At 40.7% G+C, this 26,925-nt stretch overlaps 1 protein-coding gene across 4 annotated transcripts in view; it reads left to right on the forward strand.

The window, feature by feature from the left end:
- PHACTR2 (phosphatase and actin regulator 2) overlaps positions 1 to 26,925 on the forward strand; it is a 291,012-nt gene that overhangs the window by 65,253 nt on the left and 198,834 nt on the right. Inside the window, exon 1 of one of the 4 annotated variants that reach the window (XM_043456808.1) lies at positions 10,511 to 10,645. The exons of the other annotated variants lie outside the window; for them this stretch is intronic. Coding sequence (XP_043312743.1) covers positions 10,633 to 10,645 — 13 coding nt within the window. The 5' untranslated portion in view covers positions 10,511 to 10,632. Of the gene's footprint in view, positions 1 to 10,510; positions 10,646 to 26,925 lie in introns of those variants that run through there. 4 annotated transcript variants of the gene reach the window in all.

A 26,925-nucleotide genomic window follows, 5' to 3' on the forward strand; every position in this document is an offset into this window, starting at 1 on the left:
TAAGTAGTAAGCACATGAGACTAGTCCCTAGTAATTAAACTTAGATGGGATCTTATCCCTCACTCCCTTAGAAGAATCATGTTAGTGGGGAGAGTCAGAGAACTTAGTCCCCAGATCAATCAGCCAGGCATTTATTGTTACCGCCTTGTATATTCAGCACTTTGCTCTAGGTGTCCTGGGTTGATATGAAAAACTCAGGTCATCTGCTGCTCTCCTTAATGAGGGCCTGGATGAGAAGATAGAAGGAGCATAGAGAAAAAGAATCATTGCCCCAATTGATCTGAAGACTAAGTATGTATCAGTACTTACCAACTCTTTACTAATAGATGCCAAAGTGTACTTTTGAAGGAGGTGACCTCATTTTTGTTGGGCTCTTTAAAGAGATCAGGCAGAATTTGATGACTGAGTGAAAAAAAGTGACCAGTGCTTTTGAGGCATGGTGGGATTCGCCTGTTAGTGAAATGAATGTGCCTGGACCACAGTATTTATTTCTACCCATCACTTATCTAGTCACGTATTCATTCTAAAGATAATTGCGCATTAGTACTGTTTTTTCAGAGCTATGAGGAAGAATGACCAGATCCATCCTTTCGTGGACTGTGTCTTGCAGTAGATGTAATCAGAACATGTTTAATAAGGAATTATGCAAGTTAAGAAGCACCTTATCACTCAAGAAATGTTAGCCATTTAATTTAAGTCATGTAGAGCCCAAAGCACTTTGTTGCATGAATCCCAGAGAGGTATCCCATGAAGGAACACTTTTTGGTTGCAAAGTGATGTTTCTTGTGCCAGCCTGTAGGAATAGCTCATTTAGATCCAGCCTAAAACATATCCACGTCTCCAAGCTGTACAAGTAGCTGAAATATCCCACCTTTTCTTTACAAAACTATGGTTCAGGAAAGGATTTGAGAGGTCATGAATCCATTCTGCTGGCTTAGACACAGATGCTTTCAAGAGGCAGGTCACAAAGGTGTGTGCAGGTCAGTGTAAGACAATAGGGAGTGGTGGGGACTTTGGCAAACTGAGACCATGTGACTTATCTTAGATTCTGGGGTTTGATCTGGCCAAAGCATCATGTTAGCGGGCCAGATTTGATTAGACTTGATAGCCCTTGGTTGCTCATCCAGGAAAACAGTAGTCTGACCCTTTCTGCAAGCCTGACAAAGACAATCATCTCTGTCAGTTTGGGTGGCAGGCTGCCTCCAGTCAGCCACCTGCCAGCACCTGCCAGCCATCTGTTAGTTGAAGAGAACTTGCTCTCTAGTTGAAGGGGGCACTCATCATGCTTTCAGCTAAGTGGTGAATTGTGGGCAGAACTTGAGGCTGTATACTGCTGGAGCAGATTCTGAGTCAGTTCTTCCTCTTGTTTGCTTGTTTTTGTAACAGTCAACTCATCCACAAGCATTGGTAACTGCCCTTTAAGCCACACTTTTGGCTGATGGATGGAGTCAGGAGCTGCCTTTTGCCAACTGCTCAGTACCGATCAGACAGTTGCCTTCCTCTACATTCCAATGACCTGGTTGTTTTGCAGCCGATTCAGTGATTTTTTTTGAGAATTGGCCATAATAAAGTAGGTGGAAAGTTCCTGAAAACTATTTTTAAAAATCCTTAAAGTGATAAATACATCGATCTGGATAATGGTAAGCATATATCATTCTGCTATAACTTAATAGATTTATAAGATAGTCTCCCTTCAGAAATAATTTTTAAATGCAGCTCTCTCCTGGAATTTAGAAGGAGGGCTCATATGTCTCTTTTCAGGCAGAAATTCTACCATGCTTATTTTCATATCAACACTGTTGAGTATTATTGAAGACTAAGAGATTTCTTTTTTTTGTGAGGCATGAAAGATTAGCTTTAAACATTTTATTAGTCAAATTGAGACATAAACCGGCAGCCTTAAAAGAAATTTTTCATAGACAACACACTTATGGTTACCAAACGTGAAATGGGAAAGGGAGGGATAAATTAGGAGTATGAGATTAACTGATATATACCACTATATATAAAATAGGTAACCAACAAGGACCTATTGCATAGCACGTGGAACTATATCCAGTATCTTTACTTACAATGAATTAAAAATGAATTAAGTAAAATATTAGTCTAAGCAAGCCAAATAGTATTATATTTTGTATGGTAATCTGCAAAAGTAGAGTGCCACAAGTTTCATGTGCTCCTAGGTTGTTGGGGAAAGTTTTATATAGACAAGGTGAGAAGGATATAATTCCTTGAATGAAGAAAGAAAAGTGATCCAGTGAGTGAAAGGAGAGTAAAGGCATCTGGGAGTTCAGTGACCAACAGAGAGAAAAGGATATATAGATTTCTTGCATGGTAACAGCAGCAGGATATCAAACACAACAACAACAAACAACAATGAAGTCAAAAAACGAACAAAGAGAAGAATTAGGAATAGCACACAGAATTTGCATGGGCGGAGTCTGTGCTGCAGATGCCTGACAAGCAGGGTGCTATAGTAATCTAAGTCAGAACAAAATTAGCATGTTTTCTCAATGTATGTGTGCTTGGTAATTGAGAAGTTACGTTCGTTGCCCGGTGGCTCAGATGGTAAAGAATATGCCTGAAGTGCAGACGACCCAGATTCGATCACTGCCTGGGTCAGGAAAATTCCCTGGAGGAGGAAATGGCAGCCCACTCCCCAGTATTCTTGCCTGGTGAACTCCGTGGATGGGCTACAGTCCATGAGGTCGCAAAGAGCTGAACAAGACCGAGTGACTAACACACACCTTTTTTTTTGCCTTCTATACTAATCCTGATATATCATGTATCTTATGTAGCATAAAAACACAGCATTTTAAAGGCCAGAATCAAGGTGAAATCACCGATATTTCAGAAATAATAAAAATTTATTAATAAAGCAAAAGTCTTATGGACAAAATTATTTATTTTCAATGAAGGCAATGATTGAGTGTGGATCATTTTTTTTAAAATCTTGGTTTAATACTTCAAGAAATTAGCAAGTCCATTATTTGATTCTCAATGAGTTTGTTGTGATTCCTGGCTTTAATAGCAATCAGAGTTTGAGTTGAAAACGTGCATCATTGACTGAGCTTGTTAAATCATGATTCAGTCCCATCAACTTTTCATGCGGAGATCTTGGTTGAAATTCAGCTAGTAAATGACTTTCTCCCCTGTTGTCATTGGTTATTCTTGAAAGCTAATCAGTATGTGTTGCACAATTATATGTTAGCAAATGAGTTAAAAATCCACTAAAATTCTTCATTTGAAGGCTTTTAAAACCAAATTATGGATTTGATTTCCTAAATTTGCATCAACTTTATATAGAACTACTTATAGTATGTTTCAAGTCTGACATACAGAAAAGTGAAAGTGCCAAGAAAATCTGTATATTAAATATCATTATAGCTTTATAGTTTATCTTTTATACAAAAAACAATGTTAATAGACATTTTAGTATTTTCTTCCTTCAAAACAGTGGGACCACTTTGTACCTCCCCAGTGTGCAATTCAGTTGATTTTAGAGATTTGAGCTAAGTAACCAAACTATTTCTGTTCTTTTAGTGGTTTTTCCTAATTTTTACAAAACATATATAACTACAAATTTATCTACCAATTTAAAATTTAAATCTAAAGTTATTCACTGTTTCTCTTTTCTTTTCACACTTTAAGGTCTCATGGAACATCTCCCCTTATTTTGTTACGTTCATCCTGTTTGACTTCTGTTTTGCAGATGTTTTGTGAATTATAAAATTACTGTTTCATAATCAATAGTTATTAAAAATGGAAATACATGTTATTGGTTTATTACTCGTTATTTTTTTTATCCTGTTCCTTCTCTCTGGGTTGACTTTTCATCTCACTAAATTGCATCCTTTTAGTAATTTTTAGTTTCTGTGTCTGTATCTAGGAATGTATCAATGTTTTAGTCATGAGCAGTAGTAAAGCTGGGTGTACAATTCAACGTTGACATTTATTTTCTTTCAGCCTCTTGTCTTCTGGCATCTGCCATTGATGATAAGAAGTCTCTGTTGGTCTGAGTGTCATGACTCTCTTTCATTTCCAAGATTTCCTGTAAGTTATTTTCCATATCCATCTATTATTGTCCCATAGCCACCTGTTTTCTTTTCCTATTTGTTTTTGATAGAGGTCATCCCTTCACTGTCACTTTGATAAACAGGGTCATTAAAAAAATCTTTATGAGACTTCCATGGCATTGATATTATTAATATTGAAATCATATTTTATTGGTTATTTTATTTACTTGCTTTGTCAAATTTTGGATTTTTGGAATTCCAAATATTTGGAATTCAGCTTGTGCATTCGAGTGGAAGGTCTTTTTTAAAAATTATTTGCCTCATTGGTTTTGGTTTCAACTCTTTCCCTCTCTAATAGTGTTATGATGTGAAGTTGCCTCCACCTTGTTCCTCTGGTCCTCCAGTCTAGAGTCAGCACTTCCTAATGACTGGGGGCTCCTGCTCTATTTAGAGGGGATATTGCAGATGTCATATTGTGGGAGACAGCATGAAGCTTATTTTGTTCTTGCTTGTGAGGGTTTATCCTCTCTCCACCCACCCAAGCTTTATAAAGTCTTGGCTTCTGGAAATAAGTCAACAGCCATTTTTAAACTTTCTTTCTTGAGTCAAGGAGCCCCTTTCAAGCAGAGCCTGACTCTGACCCCTCCTTTCTTAAGTGGAGCTCTTTTTGATCCATCACCACAAAGGAGCCAAGCGCCTGGCCTCCGGCCCCTGCTTTTGCCCCTTGAGCACAGCACGGCTCAGCGGAAGCTCAGTCAGTGCTTTGAGCTTTCCACTCCTTTCTAATTCATGGAAGTGGTTATGTAGCTTCTCCAGCCCAGCTGTGACTTACCTATTTAATGTTTGTCACATTACTATGTCTTTGGTGTTCTGGACTAAAAGTCCAAACCTGTCAGAAGACTATCTGGTGGTTATAGCTCATCAACCTTGAATATTCATTGGATGGACTAATGCTGAAGCCGAAGCTCCAATCCTTTGGCTACCTGATGTGAAGAGCTGACTCGTTGGAAAAGACTCAATGCTGGGAAAGATTGATGGCAGCAGGAGAAGGGGGCAACAGAGAATGAGATGACTGAATGGCATCACCGACTCAATGGACATGAGTTTGAGCAAACTCCAGGGGGCAGTGAAGGATAGGAAGACTGGCGTGCTGCAGTCCATGGGGTTGCAGAGTCAGACATGACTTAGCAACTGAATAACAACAGCTATTGCTCATCAAGGTCTAGATGCCAGCTGAAGTTCTAAGTTTGTTGAAAAGTTCCCTGTCCTCTGCATTTAGATGTTATTAAAGTTTGTGTGAATGGAAGTCATAATCTAAGGATCGTGTATAATGAAGGAAAAGCGAAAGGTAACAAGTCATTCAGAAGACCCCTCCCCACACCCTCACCTTACAATAGAGGAGAAATCTCTAAAGGAGGATGGTTAGGAATAATAAAAAACATACGTGTGTCAAGTAAATATTGTCCTAAAATCCAGATAATGTAACATTAGATAAATGTCTAGTGTTTTTCTGCCCAAATCTTCCTGGAAATAATATCTGTTACAGAACTTCATCCTATGAACTTTTTTTTTTTAATAGTTCAGGGATTGGGTTTAGTACTTAGGAGAGTTATAAATCCAAGCACTTTATTCATCAAAACTATCTGTGTCCCACAGCTGTTCTTGTCAGAGCGGTGGCAAGAATCTTTTCAGAACAGATTTCCAGTAGGGACTGGAAGCAAGCTTGACTGTTTCCTAATTGGTAGTTGATATTTCAGTACTTCTTTCTTTGGATGAATCAAGAGATGACAGACTGACCACGGTGTCCCAGAGATCTGCTGAGCCAAGCAGCATTACGACCTGGGAAATTTCTTCTCTAATTCTTCTGTTCTAAGGAACAAAGTTTAACATTTTAGAGAAGGATCCCAATTAGTCCTGAAAGCCAAAGCATATTTGAAGCCTATAGTTCTGGAGTTATTACACCTCCTGGAAAAGACTTTCTGCTTCTAGTTCTGCACTGTCTTTATTTGAACAGCTCTTGGTACACCTGGGCTCACATTCCAGTCAGAAGAAGTAGAGTGTGGTTGACACCATTTCTTCCCTACGTCCCCAACACATGAAAGCACCTGCTGGGAAAGTTGAGAAATAATATGAAACAATATGAAAGGTACAAACTTTCAGTTATAAGATAAGTAAGTCCTGGGAGGTAAAGTACAATCTTTGACTATAATTAACCTGGCTGTGTGGTGTATTTGAAAGTTGTAAGAGAGTGGATCACAAGTTCTTATCACAGGAAAAAAACCATTTTTTTTCTTTTGTATCTATATGAGATTATGGGTGTTAAACTTATTGTGATAATCCTTTTGCAATATGTGTAGGTCATTATTCTGTGGGCTTCCCTGGGGGCTCAGATGGTAAAGAACCTGCCTGCAATGCGGGAGACCTGGGTCCGATCTCTGAGTTAGGAAGATCCCCTGGAGGAGGGCAAGGCAACGCACTCCAGTATTCTTGCCTGGAGAATCCACATGGACAGAGGAGCCTGGTGGGCTACAGTTCATGGGGTGTTGCAAAGAGTTGGACATGACTGAGCGAATAAGCACAGTGTAGCATTATGCTGTACATCGTAAACTAAGTGCTTTATCAATGATATCTCAATAAAACTGGGTGACGGGTGAAGAAATAATTTCAAATAAAGAGAACTTCTCTGGCAAGCCAAGACAGCTTTGAAATGGAAACAGAGAGATGCTAATAGAGTTTTGTCTGGTTTTAAAACAATTGTATTTATTTATTTTTGGCTGTGCTGGGCCTCTGTTGCTGGACAGGCTTTTCTCTAGTTGTGGTATGCAGGCTTCTCTTTGTGGCGGCTTTTCCTGCTATGGAGCTCTGACTCTGCACCAGCTCAGAGCGGTGGCGCATGGACTTCATTGTTCCATGGCTTGTGGGATCTTCCCAGGCCAGGGACTGAACTCATGTCTCCAGCATCGGCAGGTGGATTCTTTACCACTGAGCCACCAGGGAAGCTTGTTCTGTTTTCTTGCCAAAGATGTGATACTAGCCAGGTGATCACCAGGTGCTTGGCAATACATTTGAAGGTGCTGGACACCATTGGTGGCCTTGCTCCTGCTACCTCGGCTGTCCAGGCCTGGGTCACAAACACCTCCCAACCCATCTCAGGCAAACAGTTCTTAGAAAACCCTGCGGGTAGGCTATAACCTTCTTTCTGCAAGTGGGAGAGCAAGGACGGTGGGGTTTGTTGTTGGTTTTTTTTTTTTTGGATGCAGGTACTCCAGATTACCATTGGCCTCAAACAAATGAGTCTGATGCTAAGAAAGCTGAGGAATAGAGACAATGGGACAGTTAATAAAAACAGGAACTAAATCTATCTTAAAACCTGATGTATAGCGTTACTCCTTTTGATGCTGCTACTATGCCATACAGTATCTTCAGGACCATTAGAAAGGGCCTGCTTTGTATTCGGGCGTTTCCCAACTAGAGCATATTATTTGTGGGTCTGAATTAAATGAGTGGAGTGACTGGGTTCTCTCTGGAGCTTGAGGAAAACGTTCCATTCACCGTGCTTTTCCATTGTTATGCTGGCATCTTCTGATTCTGGGTCAGGGAAGTTGTGTACTGATGGCAAGAGCAGGGATACCTGAAGCTGATGAGTCGTTAGCAATTGGTGCAGTTTTTAAATGGCCTGATTGGTTTTTTTGTTTTGTTTGTTTTCGGTTTTAATTTTTTATTTTATATTGGCGTATAGCTGGTTAACAATATCATGATAGTTTCAGGTGGATAGCAAAGAGACTCAGCCATATGTACACATGTATTCCCCCAGACTTCCCTATTGGCCTGATTCTTAATAGTCACGCAATGTTAGTTTCATTATTTCTTGACATCTTTCTATGTTGCTTGTCCCTTGTTTATCTCTTATGACATCAGTAGTTAGAGAGGATCAAGCACTTAGCAGGTGAGGGAGGGAGATTGTGAGCTCCTAAATAAGGAAGATGATCCTGGAGTAAAATAGTAGAAAAGGTTATTTTCTACTATTTTAAATTGCAAAAATGTAGTGAAGGACCATAGTTCCTCATCTGAAACCCTTGGAATCAGGTGTGTTTCTGAATTCAAAATTTTTACATTTTAAAAAGGTAGGAGAATGAATATAACGTATGTTATATATTATATATCATCCCCAGCAGAGTCTGGACAGATTGCCATACCTGTAACATTAAATTTTCTGAAGCAAAATATGTTATTCACTCTAAGTGGGGTTTGTGAAGTTTTTAAATAGACCAGTCAGTTGTGACCCCAAATGCATTTTGGAGCCAAACTTTAAAAAAATTAAGATTTTCAGAGCTTTCTGGACTTTATCATTGTGTATAAGAGATTGTGGGATCTTATGTAAACCACATTATGAGCTAAACAGAGTTTAATAGTCTGTTCTTGGAACCTAATCAGTGTTTACAAGAAAAAGTGTTTTTCAAATAACCAACAAAACAAACTTTAAAAAAAAATTATTTTTCAATGAAGTACAGTTGAGTTATCGTGTTGTGCTAGTGTTGGGTATATAGCAAAGTGATTAGGTTGTACATACTTATATGTTTATACATTGTTGTTGTTTGGTTCCTAAGTTGTCTCCCACTCCTTTGTGACCCCATGGACTGCAGCCCTCCAGGTTTCTCTGTCCATGCAAGAATGCCCAGGCAAGAATACAGGAGTGGGTTGCCATTTCCTGCCCCAGGGGATATTCCCGATCAAGGGATTGAACCCACATCTTTTGCATTGCAGGCAGCTTCTTTACCACTGGGCCACCAGGGAAGCCTGAGAGTTAATATGAATATATTCCTATCAGTTAGCATACATGACGAATAGATGACACTTCTGAGCTATTCCTTACCAAAATCTCAAACTTCGTAATATACCTTCTCTCTCATTTAGCTTTTGTATTTCCCTAACTCTTCTTCTTTTTTTAATGGTTAGTTTGCCCTAGATTTTCTACAGACAACACTCATTCTGGATAGTTGACAGTCTTAATCAGGGCAGGTAGATGAGTTATGGAAGCCACAGTGATTTGAGTCTTCTGGGATCAAAGCAATTTTCAAAAACATATGAAGAATGGTTTTCTGAAATTAATCTAGTGATATATCCTCCAATTAGTGTGACAGAATTAAAATAAAGGGGATAAAAATCTCAGGGCAAAATCACTGAGAAATGCAGCTTTTCTTTGAGGCAAATATATGTTCTATCACAAATGAAGTATATCGCCTAAACAGTACAGAAACCTCAAATCTATAAGTAAGTTTGGTGACATTAAAAACAAAAATACTTAGAAACTGTGGAAATAGAAGCCCAGATTGTAAATAATTTGCAGCTTGTTTGTTGCTAGGAATTCTAGTGGCATCAAGAAATACTAAATAAATGAATTGCTTTTTAAAATTTAACAATACCGGGGGTTTGATAACACTCCAACTGCTTTTTGAAGACTTGTGAAAATAAAAAACCTGTAGAGCCTTACTATACTATGGAGTCATTGTTTCATAGGTTAAATGAGGCCATTCTAGTTTTTTCCTATAGCTGAGAAAATACAGTAAACAGAATTGTGCTCTCCCCAGATTCTAATATAACAGCCGCAGGGCATGGCCGTGATTGCTTCAGCACTCCGTCCGTTTTAGGCCTTGACCCTGGAGGAAGCAGTGCCGTGCCTGGTGGCTTTGAGGGTCATCTTTATGTAGCCAAATTAAAGAAAAGGAATGAGATGGACTTTCTTGTGTTAGTAACTGCATTTTTCTTGATCGTCAAATTTCTATTACTTTGATGGCTACAGATTGTAACAGACTGTAGGATTCCCCTGGCATCTTTTGACAATTATTTCTTCTGTTGTTAGTGACATTTAGGGAGATCCCTTTGAATTTCTCTGTTAACACAGGTGGGCAGAAATTCTGACCGGAAATAGGAACACGAAAACATAACCAAGATGAAATGAAAATACTTACCTTATTAGCACGTATGCAGAGCAGAAGTATTACAGATAGCCTTTATTTTAGAATGCTGGATCTGCTGTTCCTTGCCCACCCCCAACAGCAACAATAACCGAAAATAAACTTTAAAATTCTAAATGGAAAAGTTGCCCAGTCATCCAGTGATGTCAGTGATAAAGGCTGGACCATGTTTAGAGTAGTCCCCCACGAAGGATAATTTATTGCATTTTTTTTAAAGATTTCTTTTTACCTTTTAATTATCTGTGCCCCTTCCTATTCACGTTTGCTTTAGCATCTTTTGGAAAAGCACTGTGCTCTGCGTAGCATGTACACTGCTTTTCAGAAATGTGCAATACACTCCACATTGCAGTGATTTTTTTTTTTTTCCCTCCCTTGCTTGGAACAGAGGTGAAAACCCCAGTGGATTCAAGTCCCTACTTGATAGGCTGGGTCGCTCTTAATCAGCCCGTAATGGAGCTAATGGCTGTTTGTCATCCTTGGAGATATAAATTTCCTGGCGGTGTCTCCAGCAGACAGTGCATGAAGTGTGGTCTGTGTGCCAGCAAGGACTGATCAGCAGCAGAAGGGCAGGGTGCTTCGTTAGCCAGGAGCGGAGCCGGGCTTCCTAGCTGCCAGGCTCCAGAGCTCGTCCCGCCTGAGACATGGACAATGCCGGTAGGTAAAGCAAGCATGTCCTTCTTCACAGCCTCTGGGGCTCGTTTGCTGTCTCCATCCTTTGCTGAGGAAGGTTTGCCTATTTGGGGGTCTTATTCTGCCCTGAAAGGTTCAAGACCGGGACCTATACAATGCGTTAACCCTGCTGCATTGTCCACAAGGCAATTAGTGTTTGCTTTCAAGTTCAGGAATTGGGAACGCGGATTGTAATTCCACATTCACCTTTTGGAAGACTGCACTGTTATTTCGGCTGCAGGCTTGTGTGCTATTTGATTCTTTTGTGCTCAGAACAGTGGGTGAAAAGGGCATGTAGTGAATGATAAAACTAGTACTAAGGGCAGGAGGTGGGGGCAAAAAAGGTAGATGGTGTTAATGAGCCGAACAAAAATGTTTTTTCACTGTTACAAGATGTAGAGCGTCACAGCAGAAGAATTCTTGTGTCCGATGCTTAGTCTTCATGTTAGATGCAATGTAGGAAATGTCTCAGGATCGTCCGATATTTTGAATTCAGAGTACAAGCATCACGCACCTTTTAATAATGTGTTGGTTTTTAACGTCTTTACTTGACAGCTAGACATGCATGACTTCAGAAGTATTCTAATGCCAATTAAGTGGTTAGCATAAAACTGCTTCTCAGACAGAACTTTTTCTCTTGCCTTTGCTATATTGAACTTTTAGATGATAGACACTATGGGATTACTTCCTATTTCAGGGTTACTGATACTTAAGGCAGAATTCTCCCAACTGTGTTATGGATCCTCTGCCTCCTGAAGGGTATTAGTTCAGTTCCTCTGCTGGTGGCCGTTTTACAGCAACGCCTATAGCTCCTGAGATGCGGTCGGCTCTGCTAAGAGAATAATACACCATGTAAGACACATTGTACACAGTAAGACACCCCCCCATTTTTTTGGAAAACATGTTTGTTTATGAAATGTAGCTGTTTCAGGGCTTGGCGCAGGTATTGCAGACAAGCAGAAATTTTGAAGACAGAGTGTTTTGAGGTCTTTTGTGAAATCACTTACCAGGAGTAAAACTCTGTGACTAAGATAATTTTGTATTTGACATGGAAAGCATGGCAATAAATTGGGACACTACATTATTTGGGATGAACATTGAGGGTTGTGAAAGAAACACATATTAGGGTGTGTGTGCGCGTGTGTGTGTGCGTGTGTGTGCGTGTGTGTGTGTGTGCGTGTGTGTGTGTGCGCGCGCGCCCGTGTGTGTGTGTGCGTGTGTGTGTAGTAGTGGTAGTAATAGTAGTAGTAGCAGTGAGGAAGAGCCTGGGTTGGTGCGTATGCATTCTTCCCCCATCTTGATCATGAAAAAAATTTGCCATAGTGCTTATCGTAAAAGCATATAGATATGATATTCCACGACAAGTCACAATTTCAAGATCAACCAAGAGCTTTTCTAGTTACAGCAGGAGAGTGAGTAAAAAATAAATAAATAAACCAAAATCCCTAATTTAACCTCGTTTAAAACTCCTGCCACCCACAATTAATTATACTGATGTCCTGGCAGAATTATCACTTTAATTCAAGCAAATGTTTTCTTAACTGACTCATATATTTATTTAAAGGCCATTTACGAAAAAGAAAGAAACTACTGTAGCAGACTTTTTGTAGGTTTAAAAATTTGCTAAAGGTTATGATTTACTTTTTGGCTAACCATAGCGTAGGAGGATAAGTGTTGTCACAATTTTATACTTCATTATGGTTTTAAATGCCATTCATAAACTACCTCTGCTCCTGACACGTTTAAGAATATTTATGCACTGTGTCAAGTGGCTTTTAAAGCAGCAATTTCTATATCATTTCAAATTTTAGGTGGAATCTCAGATTTGGATATGTATACCTATGAGTGGAATAACAGGATTTTAAGTAACATTTTTTAAATATTTCAGAAATAACTTCTTTCTTATAATGGTGAACTGGCTGCTACTGATCACTTTTCTTGGTAATTTCACGATGATGTAAGCAGCCTGTCTTATAGGAGGGCAATGTGAACATTCATTTCTCTCTCTCGCACACACACACACCCCCTTTCAATAAATTGTATTGACTATAAGGAAGGCATTTGAGATGGTACTGGTAAGCGGCCAAAAAGAAAAAACCCTCAAAATATCTTTAACATCATACCAAAATACCCAATTAACTTGGAATACTGCAATTTCTCCCATTTAATTTAAACAAGATAATGATGTTGTCTGCCTAAATTTTTCCCATCAGAGATGGGTTCAGGCCCTGATTACAGAGGCCAGCAGTTAAGAGCTGAACACCAGTCCTGTCGATTGGACCATCAGCTCTAAGGAGTCAGGCTTTCTTCCAGAAAGGCTTTTTCTGTGTTGGGATTTGGATAATTGTTAGAAAAAAAGCGCAACAATTATTACACATGAGCTGAGTGCCTCTGATTTATTCAGATCACACAGAGGCTGCATTAGAGATATTTGTGTGTTTTTTTTTCTATAATTAACAAATATGAAAGGATGGCTGCCTGGGACTTCTGGCTCTTTCGATGAATAAATGTTCATTTCAGCAAGTCTGCCAGGGGTGAGTGTGTTCACCCTCTCCTCAGCAGCAAGAACTGACATTCCTACTATCTCTGAGAAGGAGACATCCCTTCCCCATAATTGCTGGCTTATGTATTCCTTTAAAAGCTTTTCCTGGAATAACAATAAAATATTTATCAAACAGTGTATGTGGAATATGTCAGGGCAGCCTTAACAATATCTAACCTTTTCTTCTTTTTTTCCTTTTCATATGACTATCTCTTCATGTAAATTCTGTAACAACTCAGATGGATGGTCGTTTTTATAAAAACAAGCCTGTGATCACATCTTCAGTCCACATTGCTCTGTCCCTGCACTTGTGTTCCTTGGCTTCCTCTCTGCCTGGGCTTCATCAAATGACTGTCATGAATGAATGAATGAGTTGTGGAGAGAGATGCTGAGGCAAAGCTGATTAGTCGTGTGTGATTAACCTCTGAAAAGCAATGGCTTGAAATCTGATTCTGCATTCTGCGGGGGCAGAGTAGTATAAGAAGTTCTGCAGCACGTGTGAACTAATTTTTCCTTTCTTGGAATCGAGATATTTCTGTGACCATGTGTGTCGAAAGAGGCACACTCGTTTGGAGGGCAGGTGGCCGAGAGCCCTAAGCCCTCATCTTACGTCCTGTTCAGTGGCTGAAGGGCTTTGATCCTTGATGTACAGTCCCTGAATGTGAGAGGTTCATAGTCTATGATCTCCTTGCAAAAAAGACTGGAGGGTTGTTTGGGAACCAGATTGAAGGAAGGTTTATAATGGAGCCGTCAGGAGTGTCTAATAATCTGAGATGGACGTTGGTTCTGCCGTCTGCTCTCCCAGTGACCATGAACAAGCTATATAAATTCTGTGTGCATTGATTTGCTCATCTGTAAGTGCCAATAATAATTGTGTCCATCACATAGGATTGTCATGAAGAAAAATAAGGTAACACATGTAAAGGTTTTGTTAACAATGGCTGGATTACGGCAATGTTGAGTGCATGTTGGCTGTTGAAAGAACCATCAGAAAAACTGAAGCAGGGCTGCTTGATGAACAAATAAATGCTCTAGAAGAGCGGCTCTAGCAGCGTAGTGGTGGTGTGGAAAGGCGGCAGTTGTAGCAGAGGCCAGTCGGGTGGCTGTCGCAAGAGAGTGATTGGAAATTGATGTGGGTGGTGCCATGGGGGTGGGATTGAGGGATGGCCTGGGTACAGATCAGTAGAGTGTGATGAGTGGATAGGGCAGGCAGAACTAGAAAATCTCTGAGGATTCTAGTTTTGAGAAACTAAGCCATAGTCCTGTACTGTAGGAACACAAGAGGAATTTTAAGGGAAAAATAATGAGCTCCATCTTGAAATTGTTGGGTTTGAAACACCTCTGTGTGAGCCACTAGTATTAGTAACTGTTTATGATGACTTTTTATTTTTTATTTTTTATTTATTTTTTTTATGATGACTTTTTAATACAATCAAAGGTATATATACACATACACACATACATAATTCCTTACTAAGCGTGGATTTGAGATAATGCAGGATTATTTGCTTGTTTTTTACTGCCAATTTAAAATCTTTTCTATTTTGCATATGCTTTGTTTAGTTCAGCCTAGTGAACCCGAGAGCAACTAATGCTTCCATGTTTTTTCTCCACACACCTTGTGGGAGACCCTGTGGTATAGTAGAGAAAAAGGAGATTTTCAAATGCTTCTCGAAAATCTTTTCAACACAGATGGAGATAAGACCAGGCCCAGAGAAACATACCCCTAAGCACTGAAATAATTTAGGTAAAGGCCAGGCTGTTATATAAGAAAATGTAGGCACAAAGACATTTCATTTCTAACTGGTTCAAAACTTCCGTAGGAGAATTTACCTTCACACTCAGCCTGTTATCACTAAGTTCCTGAAGAACGGAAGAAGGTGATGCAGGTTACCTAATGGAGCAAATATTTATGTGAATTAATTTGTTTTAAGATGAATGCTTTCTAGGACATTTGGCTGTTTGAAAACTATCTGGTGCAATTAAAACTTTCCCCTCTAATCCCCTGCTTTAATGATGTCTTGTCTTAGTATTTATAATTCTGTTAACCATGACACTTTTTAGAAATACAATGTTATATACATATATATATCTACATATTATGTATGCATATATTTGCATATATATGATGCAATATATGTGCTTCCCTGGTAGCTCAGCTGGTGAAGAATCCAACTATAAGGCAGGAGGCCCCGGTTCAATTCCTGGGTTGGAAAGATCCCCTGGAGAAGGGTGAGGCTTACCCACTCCAGTATTCTTGGGCTTCCCTGGTGGCTTAGATGGTAAAGAATCTGCCTGCAATGCGGGAGACCTGGGTTTGATCACTGGGTTGGGAACATCCTTTGGAGTAGGGCATGGCAACCCACTCCAGTATTCTTGCCTGGAAAATCCTCATGGACAGAGGAGCTTGGCAGGCTACAGTCCATGGGATCACAAAGAGTCAGACACGACTGAGCGACTAAGCATAGCACAATATAATATGCACTTATATATGTACTTGTGAGTAGATTCTTTGATTATCAACCTTGATGTAGGGGAACAAACAATAAAAAATAGAACATATTTCCTTTTTAATTAAAAAAGAAATTCATTCTTCTTCTCTGAAATGCTCTTGATTTAAGTGTCAGTTGCTCAGTCGTGTCCTACTCTTTGCTACCCCATGAACTGTAGCCCTCCAGGCTCCCCTGTCCATGGAATTTTCCAGGCAAGAATACTGGAGTGGGTGGCCATTCCCTTCTGCAGAGGATCTTCCCAACCCAAGGATTGACGCTGGGTCTTCTGCATTGCAGGCAGATTCTTTACCATCTGATTGAACATTTTATTAGCTATAAAACTTATAGCATTTTCCTTTGAATTTATCATGATTTATGGTGCTATTTAGCATTTCATAGTTTATCAAATAAATATTTCTAAGAGCACCCAGGATTCATATAAAGACTTATTTCTAAGGGAGAGATTAAAATATAAGTAATCTGCTTTTTGGAACATCTGTTTGCAAAATGCCAATATTATTATAGAAATTCCTGTCCTTTAAAACAAAAATGCCAAATGGAAAAATAGATTTGTGTTAAAACATAAAAGTACTCTAAAAGAGTCATTTTAGTAGTTTTTAACTCTAATTGTACAATAACTTTGGCCTCTCGAGAATGAACTGGCAGACTTGGTTTAAGAGTTTCTTGGCAGAAGCAGAACAAAGTCTCTGTTTCTAAAACAAAGTTTTGGGTTTTGTTTTAGTTTTTTGTTTTTCAGATCACTGATATTAGTTCTGAGAGTTTGTTTCCTTTGCAACCACTCATCTTTCCAAAGGCAAAACAAATTCTAATATTTCTATATCTATAAGATAAAACAGGAATTCTCATCAAATGGTTTTCTTGGGTGAAGAAAAGACACAAAGAACCAGCAAGGATCATTTTGGTGGCAGACAGGAGAAATCAATAATCTAACATTTTCTAAATTATATGACATTGCTTATTAATTCCACAGAATATTAATAAAGTCTCACCCCTTCCCCTTCCTGTGCTCACAACCACATGCAGAAACACAGAATTTAGTATTTGGACAGTTTTGGGAATTGCTGAGTTTAACAATGTTAAGCAGATTTTTAAACATGCTAGTAAAATGGACATGTAAATTCTAGCCTGTGCTATTATATATTGTGAATTCCCGAGATGGAATACAAATGGCAGCATTTCTCAGTTGTATTAACTATAGGTTCTCCTGGGGATGCCTAGTTGCAAAGTGTATAACTCAGATTTGAGGGTCACTATTAAATTTCCTTCATTCTCATTTTTGCTGTCAATTATCATCTTATTCTTAACTGAATTCTTCTCAACTTCCAGTTTCCCAATATAGAAGTCATTTGAAGGAACTAGCAAACTATTCACTTGTATAAATATCGATGCTTGATTCTTTAGAAATTAAATATTTGAGTCAGCTCTGTCCAGGATTTCTCTTCTTGTTCCTTGTTTCTAGGCTTTGGGGCACTTCTCTGCTCGTTAACATCACTATCAGATGAAATAAGGAAGGAAAGGGAGCTAGGACTCAAACCTATTTTGGAAATGAGTGGGATTCAATTACATCTATGAGATTAGGAGCAATGTGCAGATTTTATTTATCCAAACTAACATTTCACATGAATTATTAAAGATTGATGATGGGATTTTATATGTAAAAAGTTAATTTCAGAGTTCTGCTTTATAAGTCAGATATCAAGAACATATATAACAAAGGCAAATCCCATTTAACTAAATGTCAAATGTCTTCAAAGGAAGGGAGCTTACTTTTTTTAAATGCCTATTGTGTTGTAGGCACCAACTTAATTATTTTATATAGGTTATATAATTAATTTGAGCTGTGGTGTTAGAGAAGATGCTTGAGAGTCCCTTGGACTGCAAGGAGATCAAACCAGTTGATCCTAAAGGAAATCAGTCCTGAATATTCATTGGAAGGACTGGTGCTGAAGCTGAAACTCCAATACTTTGGCCACTTGATGTGAAGAACTGACTCTTTGGAAAAGACCCTGATGCTGGGAAAGACTGAAGGCAGGAGGGACAGGGGAGGGCAGAGGATGAGATGGTTGGATGGCATCACTGGCATGTCGATGGACATGAGTTTGAGCAAGCTCTGGGTGTTGGTGATGGACAGGGAGGCCTGGCGTTCTGCAGTCATGGAGTTGCAAGGAGTTGGACACGACTGAGTGACTGAACTGAACTGTTATCATTAATTCTTGCAATCTGGTTGTAAGTAAATGTTATTTTCTCCAAGTTATACATGAGGAAACCAAGACTAAATAAGAGTTCACTCAATAAATAGTTGATTTATAAACCCAAGTCCAACCCTTTTTGACATTAGCAAAATTCATGCTGTCATTTAGCATTATTCATTAGCAGTATGCATGCTGTCATTTTGCTTTGAGAGTGAGAATTCTTCATTTTGTGTCTTCCATAGCATCAAGTACAATACCTGGGATGCAGTATGCACATGATAAATATTTAAAAAATAAGTCAAATGTCATTTAATTGTGTATGTTCAGTGTCCGACTCTTTGTGACCCCATGGCCTGTAGCCCGCCAGGTTTCTCTGTCTATGGAATTCTCCAGGCAAGAATACTGGAGTGGGTTGCCATTTCCTGCTCCAGGGAATCTTCCCAGGGGTTGAACCTAAGTCTTCTGCTTCTCCTGGATTGGCAGGTGGATTCTGCACCACCTGAGAAGCCCCATCATTTAATAAGTGCAGGGCAATTTTTCCAAAAGGAAATTCTTTTTTAAATACCAAGGTCAAAGATGATCTTCTGCCTATACACTTTATTTGGTAAAAGTCAGTGTGTGTGTGTGTGTGTGTGTGTGTGTGTGTGTGTGTGTATTAATCACTCAGTTGTGTCCAACTCTTGCGACCCCATGGACTGTAGTCCGCCAGGCTCCTCTGTCCATGGAATTCTCCAGGCAAGAATTCTGGAGTGGGTTGCCATTCCCTTTTCCAAAAGTCAGTACATGGGTAAGAAAAAAGATAGTTGAAGTGGTTTTTTTAATAAACATTCAGACAGTTATGACAATTTGTAAAATAGAATGCTCTTTGATAGAGTCCACCAGTGAAATTTGTTAGCACTATGAAAAAGGTATTCAAAATTTTCACTTGAAGAATGTGCTAATATTAGGATCATTAACAGAAATTATGAAAAGTGGCATGAAATAATTTTTAAGTGGTATTTAAATAAAGTGCAGAGACATTATTCTGGACAACTGGGGAATTCAACCCTTTCATTTTCTTTCAGTGAACTAGTGGTTAGAGAGAAGGTCACAGAATAGCCGTGGTTACATCTCTTTTTACACCTGTGCACAACAAGATCTTACATCACATTAATTCTTTTCAAATTCTATACTTCCCTGTGAGCCACTATAAGATTTGAAAAAATGTGCTGGGAAATAAAACTCTCCTTTATTTCAATTTTAATATATATGTCAAGAGAAGCCATAGTTTCAAAGAGACTGGCAGGTTTTCCTACTGTTTGATATAAAGTATCTGCAGCGTTTTGATAAGTAGCTCTGAATAATAGCTTAATAGAAGATAATTCTCTAACATCCAGTTATCTATCTCCCCAAAACTAGTTTGAATTTCCTCACATAAGCCTATTTTTTCCAAATATTTAATCTTCTGATTATATACAGTAACTAAAATTATGTCTCACTACTTTTGGTGCTTTAGAAACATGATTTCCTCTTCTCGTCCTGGATCATTCAGTCCTGGGGCAGTTTTTACACCTTAACAGGTATGAAGTTCAAGCCTTGACATCTGTCGCTATAAGGACCTATCGGACAGTACGTGATTTGCTAATCATTTCTGAAGTACCCTCTGTTCCCCTTGGGCTGTCCTACTCTCTCTTCTGCAGACACAAACACACGGGCATGTTCCCTTTTCTTACCTTTGTTCTCCCCACCTTGAATAGCTGTTCCTCCTCCCATTCAGTCACTCTTTTCGTTTTTGTTTCCTAATTATGGCCCATACCCCTATGGCATGTGGGACCTTAGTTGCCCGACCAGGGATTGAACCCACACCCCACGCATTGGACGGTGAAGTCTTGGCCACTAGACTGCCAGGGAAGTTCCTCTGTTACTCTTATTTCCTTACATCCAGGAAATATTTCCTGGTCACTCACTCTATGCCAGGCCCTGTGACAGTCCGTGTGAGTACGAATGAATGAAACAGAGCTTCTCATCATGGGAATTCATTCTAGCAGAGAAAGCAGAAATTAAGAAGCAATAGATAAAATGCTTGGGTTGGGACGAGTGCTGTGAAGTTCATAAAGGGGCCTCAGGCCTAGCAGGAAAAGCCAAGCAGGCTTGGCTTTTATTCTACCAGTAAGTTTTGGGTAGAGTCTTGGTGAAACAGAGGGAGATAGTGGACAGGGAAGCCTGGCGTGCTGTAGTCAATGGGGTTGCAAAGAGCTAGACACGACTGAGAGACCGAACACCGAACAGCGGTGAGACAGGACTGATTTCAAGGCATAACCCTGGGCAGGACAGACAGGAGACAAGCAAGAAAGGAAACCCCCTAAAAGTGAAATCCGTTGAGAAGGGTCTAGACTGTGGTGTGGCTGTGGGGATGAGGAGAGAGAACCTGAGGAAAACCCAGCTCTTGTTTCAAGGCCCAGCACACATCCCACCTTCAGTGTGTCTTCCCGGCAGGTCTCGAGGCCCTGCCTTTCCTTGGAGCACTAAAAGAACTCACCTCACAATTTTGTACCTCTTGGTAGTCTCTCTGAGATGACCCCCCATTTCAGGCTTTTCTTCCCAGTCTTTAAGCATCTTTAACGGCAGCTGACACATCATGGACATTGTTGTGTCCTCCAAAGAGTTAAAGAATTAGAGTTCTCAACTGCGGCCATCCAGTAGAAGTGCCTGGAGAGCTCATAAAGTATATCCATCGCTGGGCCCCACCTTGGGCAAATTCGATCACATCCCTGGAGTGGAGTCTGGATACTGGGATTTGTTTAAAAGCTCCTCAGGCTATTCTAATGGGCAACCAGATGAGAATGACTGTTACAGACATCTATTCATAGAAATTGCTACCTTGCAGAAGTCCGCAGCCAGCTCTTCACCCCCTTCCCCTCTCTTCCCCTCTTCTTGTTCCTCACCTCCCTCTTTCTTCCTACAAAGAGTAGGCCCGTCTAGCTGAGGATTTGTGCTTGCGAATTATCTGTTTCCGGGTGAACTGTGAGGCTGGCCAGGTGAAGAGGCCTCCTAGGAAGCAGCTGAAAGATAAGGGCAGAAGAGGCAAAGGTCTGCTTCTGGGAGACACAGCAGGGGAGGAGCGCAGCAAGCTGAGTCCTGGCTTTCTATAATCCGTCCTTTGGGAGTGTGTGGACCTGATCAAAGAAGGCGGTGTGGAGAGTCTTCCTAATTGGGAAGCTTCTTTCCTTCTCCAGTGTCTCCCTAGGAAATTAAATATTGAGTAACGATTCACCAGAGCAGCCGAAATGTTCTCTGGTGAGACTTTACATGTGAGTTTTAACTATTAAGAGATGTTAAACATCCCTTGTCAAGTTTTATCTAATAGAAAAGGTATATTATTAGACCCCAAAGAGCACAGCTAAGATTTAACCATCCCTAGCTGTGTATCTCCCACTCCAGTACTCTTGCCTGGAAAATCCCATGGACGGAGGAGCCTGGTGGGCTGCAGCCCATGGGGTCGCTAAGAGTCGGACACAACTGAGCGACTTCACTTTCACTTTTCACCTTCATGCATTGGAGAAGGAAATGGCAACCCACTCCAGTGTTCTTGCCTGGAGAATCCCAGGGACGGGGGAGCCTGGTGGGCTGCCGTCTCTGGGGTCACAGAGTCGGACACGACTGAACTGACTTAGCAGCAGCAGCAGCTGTGTATCTGTGCTGAGTGGCTGGGTCAGAGCCACTATTAGACACCTATGCTCTGATTGCAGTATTATGTGACTCACCAGTCACCAGAGGCATCCTGCTTTTTAGTCATAGAGAAATAGGTCCTGTCCACCTGAGTCCCCCCTCCAAACATGCACACACAAACACACCAGAGTGAGTTTCAGATCATTCTGAACTGACCATGACCTTAAATATTAAAGCATGGAGCTGATTCAGTAATTTGCTTTTCTGAGTATTTTGGTTAATAAGTGGTGCTTTTTACACAAAGCTTATTATAGAACTCTTAAGGGAAACAACAAAATTCATTAAAATCATCTCTTATGATATTGGATTTAATTATCTCATATGGTCATGAGGGTCACTTGAAAAAGTATGGCAGAGGGTTTTAAGCTCTGAGTATTTTTTTTTTTTTGGCAAATGAAGCATCTAGTATTGGAGGCTCCGAGGGGCCCCCATCCCGGTTCTGCCTGTGATGTCACCCTGCACCATGTTCCTGATATCCCCCCAACTCACGGCCCCTCGTGCTCCGCCTCCTGCCTCTTCTCCCCACCCGCCTCACTCTCACAGACTGTAGTCTGGCCACCCTGTACTTTTCCACATGCCCCCAAAACACACATCATTAAACATGCTGATCCTTCTGTGTGGAACCCCCATCATGGCCACCCCCTCACCAGTTTGCAAAACCTCCTCGTTGAATAAGTCCCAACCCCATTGTCCCCACCTCTGTGGATCCTTCTGCAATTTCTCAGGATAGAATGAGTTTTCTCTTTTCTCTATTGCCATGAACACTCTCCCCCGCCTTCTCACATGTGCCGGGTATGCTACCATGCTGCTCTGGGTGTCTACCCTTTGGACCAGGCCACACGCGCCAAAAGACAGGGCTGTCTTCTTCATAAGTTAATCCCCAAGTGGAGCGTCTGAAGGAAGATACATGTTCAATAAGAGGGCAAAGGAATAAACTGGCTGAAATAAAGCCTGAGGTGTGTCTTGTATTGTGTGTTCCTACTTACATAGAAACCATGAATTAATTTATGCTGGCAGTTGAGTGATGTAGCCAGTTAGCATTTAAGACAAGCAGTGGGGAGCTCATCAGAATCACTTATGGAATTAAAATCTATCTACCTACCTGGTCTATCATCTCCGTTTATCTACCTATCTTCCTGTTTATCTATCTATCTGTCTATCTGGGCTTCCCGGGTGGCTCAGCGGTAAAGAATCTGCCTGCAATGCAGGAGTCGCAGGAGACACAGGTTTGATCCCTGGGTTGGGAAGATCCCCTGGAGGAGGGCTTGGCAACTCACTCCAGTATTCTTGCCTGGAGAATCCCCGTGGACAGAGGAGCCTGGCCAGCTACTGTCCATAGGGTTGCAAAGAGTCAGACATGACTGAGTGACTAAGCACACACAGTATAAGAGGAAGAAATCTATCTATTGCCATCCCAGTCTCAATCTAGAATCTCCCATGGGGACAGAGGACAGCTGTATAAAGAATACTTCATGGGTATACTGCACACTGGTGAGACTCACTGTCGGTTGAAGGGACTTTTAACAAAGCTGCTCAAACGGAGCCAGTTTCACTGCTTTGTGTGTTTTTAATACTTGATTGTTGTCATTGTGCAATCACATTATTAACTAGAATCATAAAGATTGCGTGCCACTTACAAGAGTGTTCTGATAGATCCTATTGGAGACCTGCTCTAACCTGTAAATAAAGAAGCATCTCTCAGTGAGGCAGTTGTCCAGGAGGGGAGGTAAGTCGGTGTTCTCTTCACCCTCCCCCTGTAGAGAGCATTCGTGAGGTTCCTTCCATACCTTGACTGAAACTTCCTTGAAACTTCACCCACCCAACTTGCTTTTAGTTTATCACCTGCTACCTGCCTCTGTTTGCTTTTCATATATCTGGGTGTGATTTTCTTAGCAATGGAAATTGGCAACCATCTATTTTTACTAGCAACTTAATTTAGGGCATTTTAAATAAGGGTATCCCCTTATTAAGGGTTTCTCTGATAGCTCAGTGGTAAAGAATCCGCCCACCAATTGAGGAGATGCAATTTTGATCCTTGGGTCAGGAAGACCCCCTGGAGAAGGAAATGGCAACCCACTCCAGTATCTTGCCTGGGAAATTCCATGGACAGAGGAGCCTGGTGGGCTACAGTCCATGGGGCCAAGAAAGAGTCAGAAATGACTTAGCGACTAAACAACAACCACATCCCCTTATTAAAGGAAAGATGGCCAGTCTTGACCTATGAGAATTGCCAGCCTGGTTCAAGAGCAAAAATATCTTAGGTGTCCCCTGTGAGATTTGTATTTTCACAGTACCCATGATGCTTGTCTGTGGTGTTTACGGAACAGATTTGAGCCAACCCATTTGCTCAAACAATAAGCATTTTACAACACTCATTAACCTAAGGATCAGTCTTTTAACTTAAGGAAGTTCAAATACATTTGTTTAAATAATGGTGTGACTATGACTCTAGTTGAAAAAGGCCAGAAAGTTGAAGACAAAAGTCAGCTTTGCCTTTATTTTTTTTTTTTAATTTATTTATTTATTTATTTATTTATTTATTTTTTTTAGCTTTGCCTTTAAAATCCAGACTTTGTAAAGAACCAGGAGATCTGTGGCATACATTTAGAATGAAGCACCACCAGTAACTTAAATTTCCTGGCTTGCGTCAGTTTTCATCACAACTCTAATCTTCTCTAAACGGAGGTGTCCTTTTTGCTGACAGTCATGGGGCTTTGTCCCTAGCAGTTCCAAAGAAGGTTTTCATGGACCTTCAAAAGTACAAACTCCTAATGTACTTCTGGTTTCTTGGGTAATTTTAAAAGAAAATTGAGTCCCACAGAACTTTTTTTTTTAAACACAAACTGAGAAATAAGTGATATTTTTTGGAATACTGTACATGCTTCAATAATATCCCTCTCATCTTCAAAAATGCTAAGAAATATAGTACATTTCTCACAGTTCTCCAGTGAATTATGTAAACATTTAAAGTGATCAGTTGTACTTTTACAGATCTGAAACTAAGGCAAAGAAGTGTATTTAGTTTTCAGAGATCAGCCTCATGCATGGCTTAACTGCACCACGGGAAAAGTTGTATTGACATATAAAAAGCATGTCTGGTTGAGGATATGCTTGGCCATTTGCCAACTCATGAGGCATGGGCCATGCCAAATCTGATTCCCATTGACTTTTATGCAGAAGGAAAGCCAAACACAATTTACCCTTTGGGTTGCATACAATATTGTTTTTCAGGGAAATGTGGTTATATTTGTCCTGGCCACAGAGGCTGTCTCAGGGGATGACAGACAAATGGCTTTGGTCACAGTGTCCATGAAACTGTCTGTACTTGGATATGCAATTGGGTGATTGGAGACTGGAAATCAGCCGGAAATTCCAGTAGAAGTTCATGAATGAGGGGTCCATGCGTATGAAGGGCATGTGTTTATATGGCAGGTGGGGAGCAGACTTGGGAGGCAGTATGAACCCCCAGGGAAAGGGCAAGAGTATAACAAATAAGCAGCCCTAACATTTGCAGAGAGATTGGGTGTGGAGATCCTGTTCCCGGAGTAGGGACTGGAGTACTGGGTAGGGGATTTGGGCAAATTAGAGAGAGAAACCAAAGCAGATGCTAGTTTATGAAGCAGGTCAACAGAAGACACTGGGGAAGGTGGCACAGGTTCGATTCTGGCTTATTCAACAAGAAAAACCGAGGCGATCAGGGCTGAGTTCTCACACACCCCCAGCCCCCTCAGGGTTGGGGCTGGAAGGGCATTTTATTACCACAGTTGCCTCCTGCCTGGAACAGCCCAGGACTCAGCAGCAATGAGGGTGCTCACCCACCACCAACTCTCGGGTTTATATGTTGCATGAGAGTCATTCTTATATTTGCAACTAAGCGCATCACACTTTCCTGTCTTCTCCAATTGAACATACCCTACTATTTGGAGTTGTGGAAAGAAACTAGACTCGGAGTCAGAAAAGGAGGATATGTTTCCTGGCTGAGTCTCTCCCACAGCCTGGCATGGCGTGTTGGGCACATCCAGGAGCTCACTTTCCTCATTGAAATACTGGGTTAATTACACTTGGCTCTAGTAGGAGTATAACATAACAGCAGACTCACTTAGTGCCCACGTGCATTTTAAATATTTACAAATATGAACTCATTTGATCCTGACAGCTGCCTTTCAAGTGGTTGAGAGGGCCCCCCACCACGCCTGGTCTGGCTCCCCTGCCCTCCCCTGCATCTTCAGATGCTTGGTTGTCCCTTTTTGCTGTTTTCAGGGCATTGGCTTCTGGCAGTTCCCTTCCCCTCCCTTTCCATATTTCCAAATCTTTCAGTATTATTGAGATATAATCGATATAAGAGCACTGTGTCAGGTTAAGCTGTACAGAATCATGACTTATATATCTTGTGAAATGATCATCATAATCATTTTAGTTAGCATCTGTCATCTTATATAGATACCAAATAAAAAAAAAAGTCTGCATATGCTGTTTCTTATCTTTTGTGGTCTAGGAAACCAGACCATCAAGACTGTTATCCTTGTGCCCAAAGTAATAGGACACAGACTCCATGAGGACCTGAGTAGTTTTCCTGTGATTCACGTGTATGAGCTGGAGTTCATGAATTTTTTTGACATTTACTTAAACTAAGTGGCAATTCAATTTATTTCCTAGTTTTTGACAAAATTTTCACTGATCTTGCCCATGCTGTCAGGGTAAAATGAAAATTCAAGGTTCTCACACAAAGTTCTTGTCTGCTTATAAGAGAAACAACCTGTATCACCGACATTACCTCCCACCTCTAGTCACATGGCTTCCCTGATAGCTCAGTTGGTAAAGAATCTACCTACAATGCAGGCGACCCCGGTTCGATTCCTGGGTCAGGAAGATCCTCTGGAGAAGGGATAGGCTACCCACTCCAGTATTCTTGGGCTCTCCTTGTGGCTCAGCTGGTGAAGAATCTGCCTACAATGCGGGAGACCTGGGTTTGATCCCTGAGTTGGGAAGATCCCCTGGAGAAGGGAACAGCTCCAGTATTCTGGCCTGGAGAATTCAGGCCTGGGTCACAGAGTCAGACATGACTGAGCAACTTTCACGTTCTTTCACTTTCTAGTCACACAGCCTTGGGCCCTGACACTCCAGGCTCTCCGTCTCATCCTCAGTATTATGTCTTCTTACTTCTCTCCTTTGCACCATGCTCTGTTTCTTGTCCCCTGTTTCTTCCCTGTTCTTCACCTGGTGGATTCCTGTTTGTCTTTCAGGACACTTGGTCCATTATCACCATCTGGAAACCCTTCTCCACCTGACTGCAGGGTTACCCACTCTCTG

The sequence above is a fragment of the Cervus canadensis genome, chromosome 33 (assembly GCF_019320065.1).
Source record: "Cervus canadensis isolate Bull #8, Minnesota chromosome 33, ASM1932006v1, whole genome shotgun sequence".
Classification (NCBI taxonomy): Eukaryota; Metazoa; Chordata; class Mammalia; order Artiodactyla; family Cervidae; genus Cervus; species Cervus canadensis.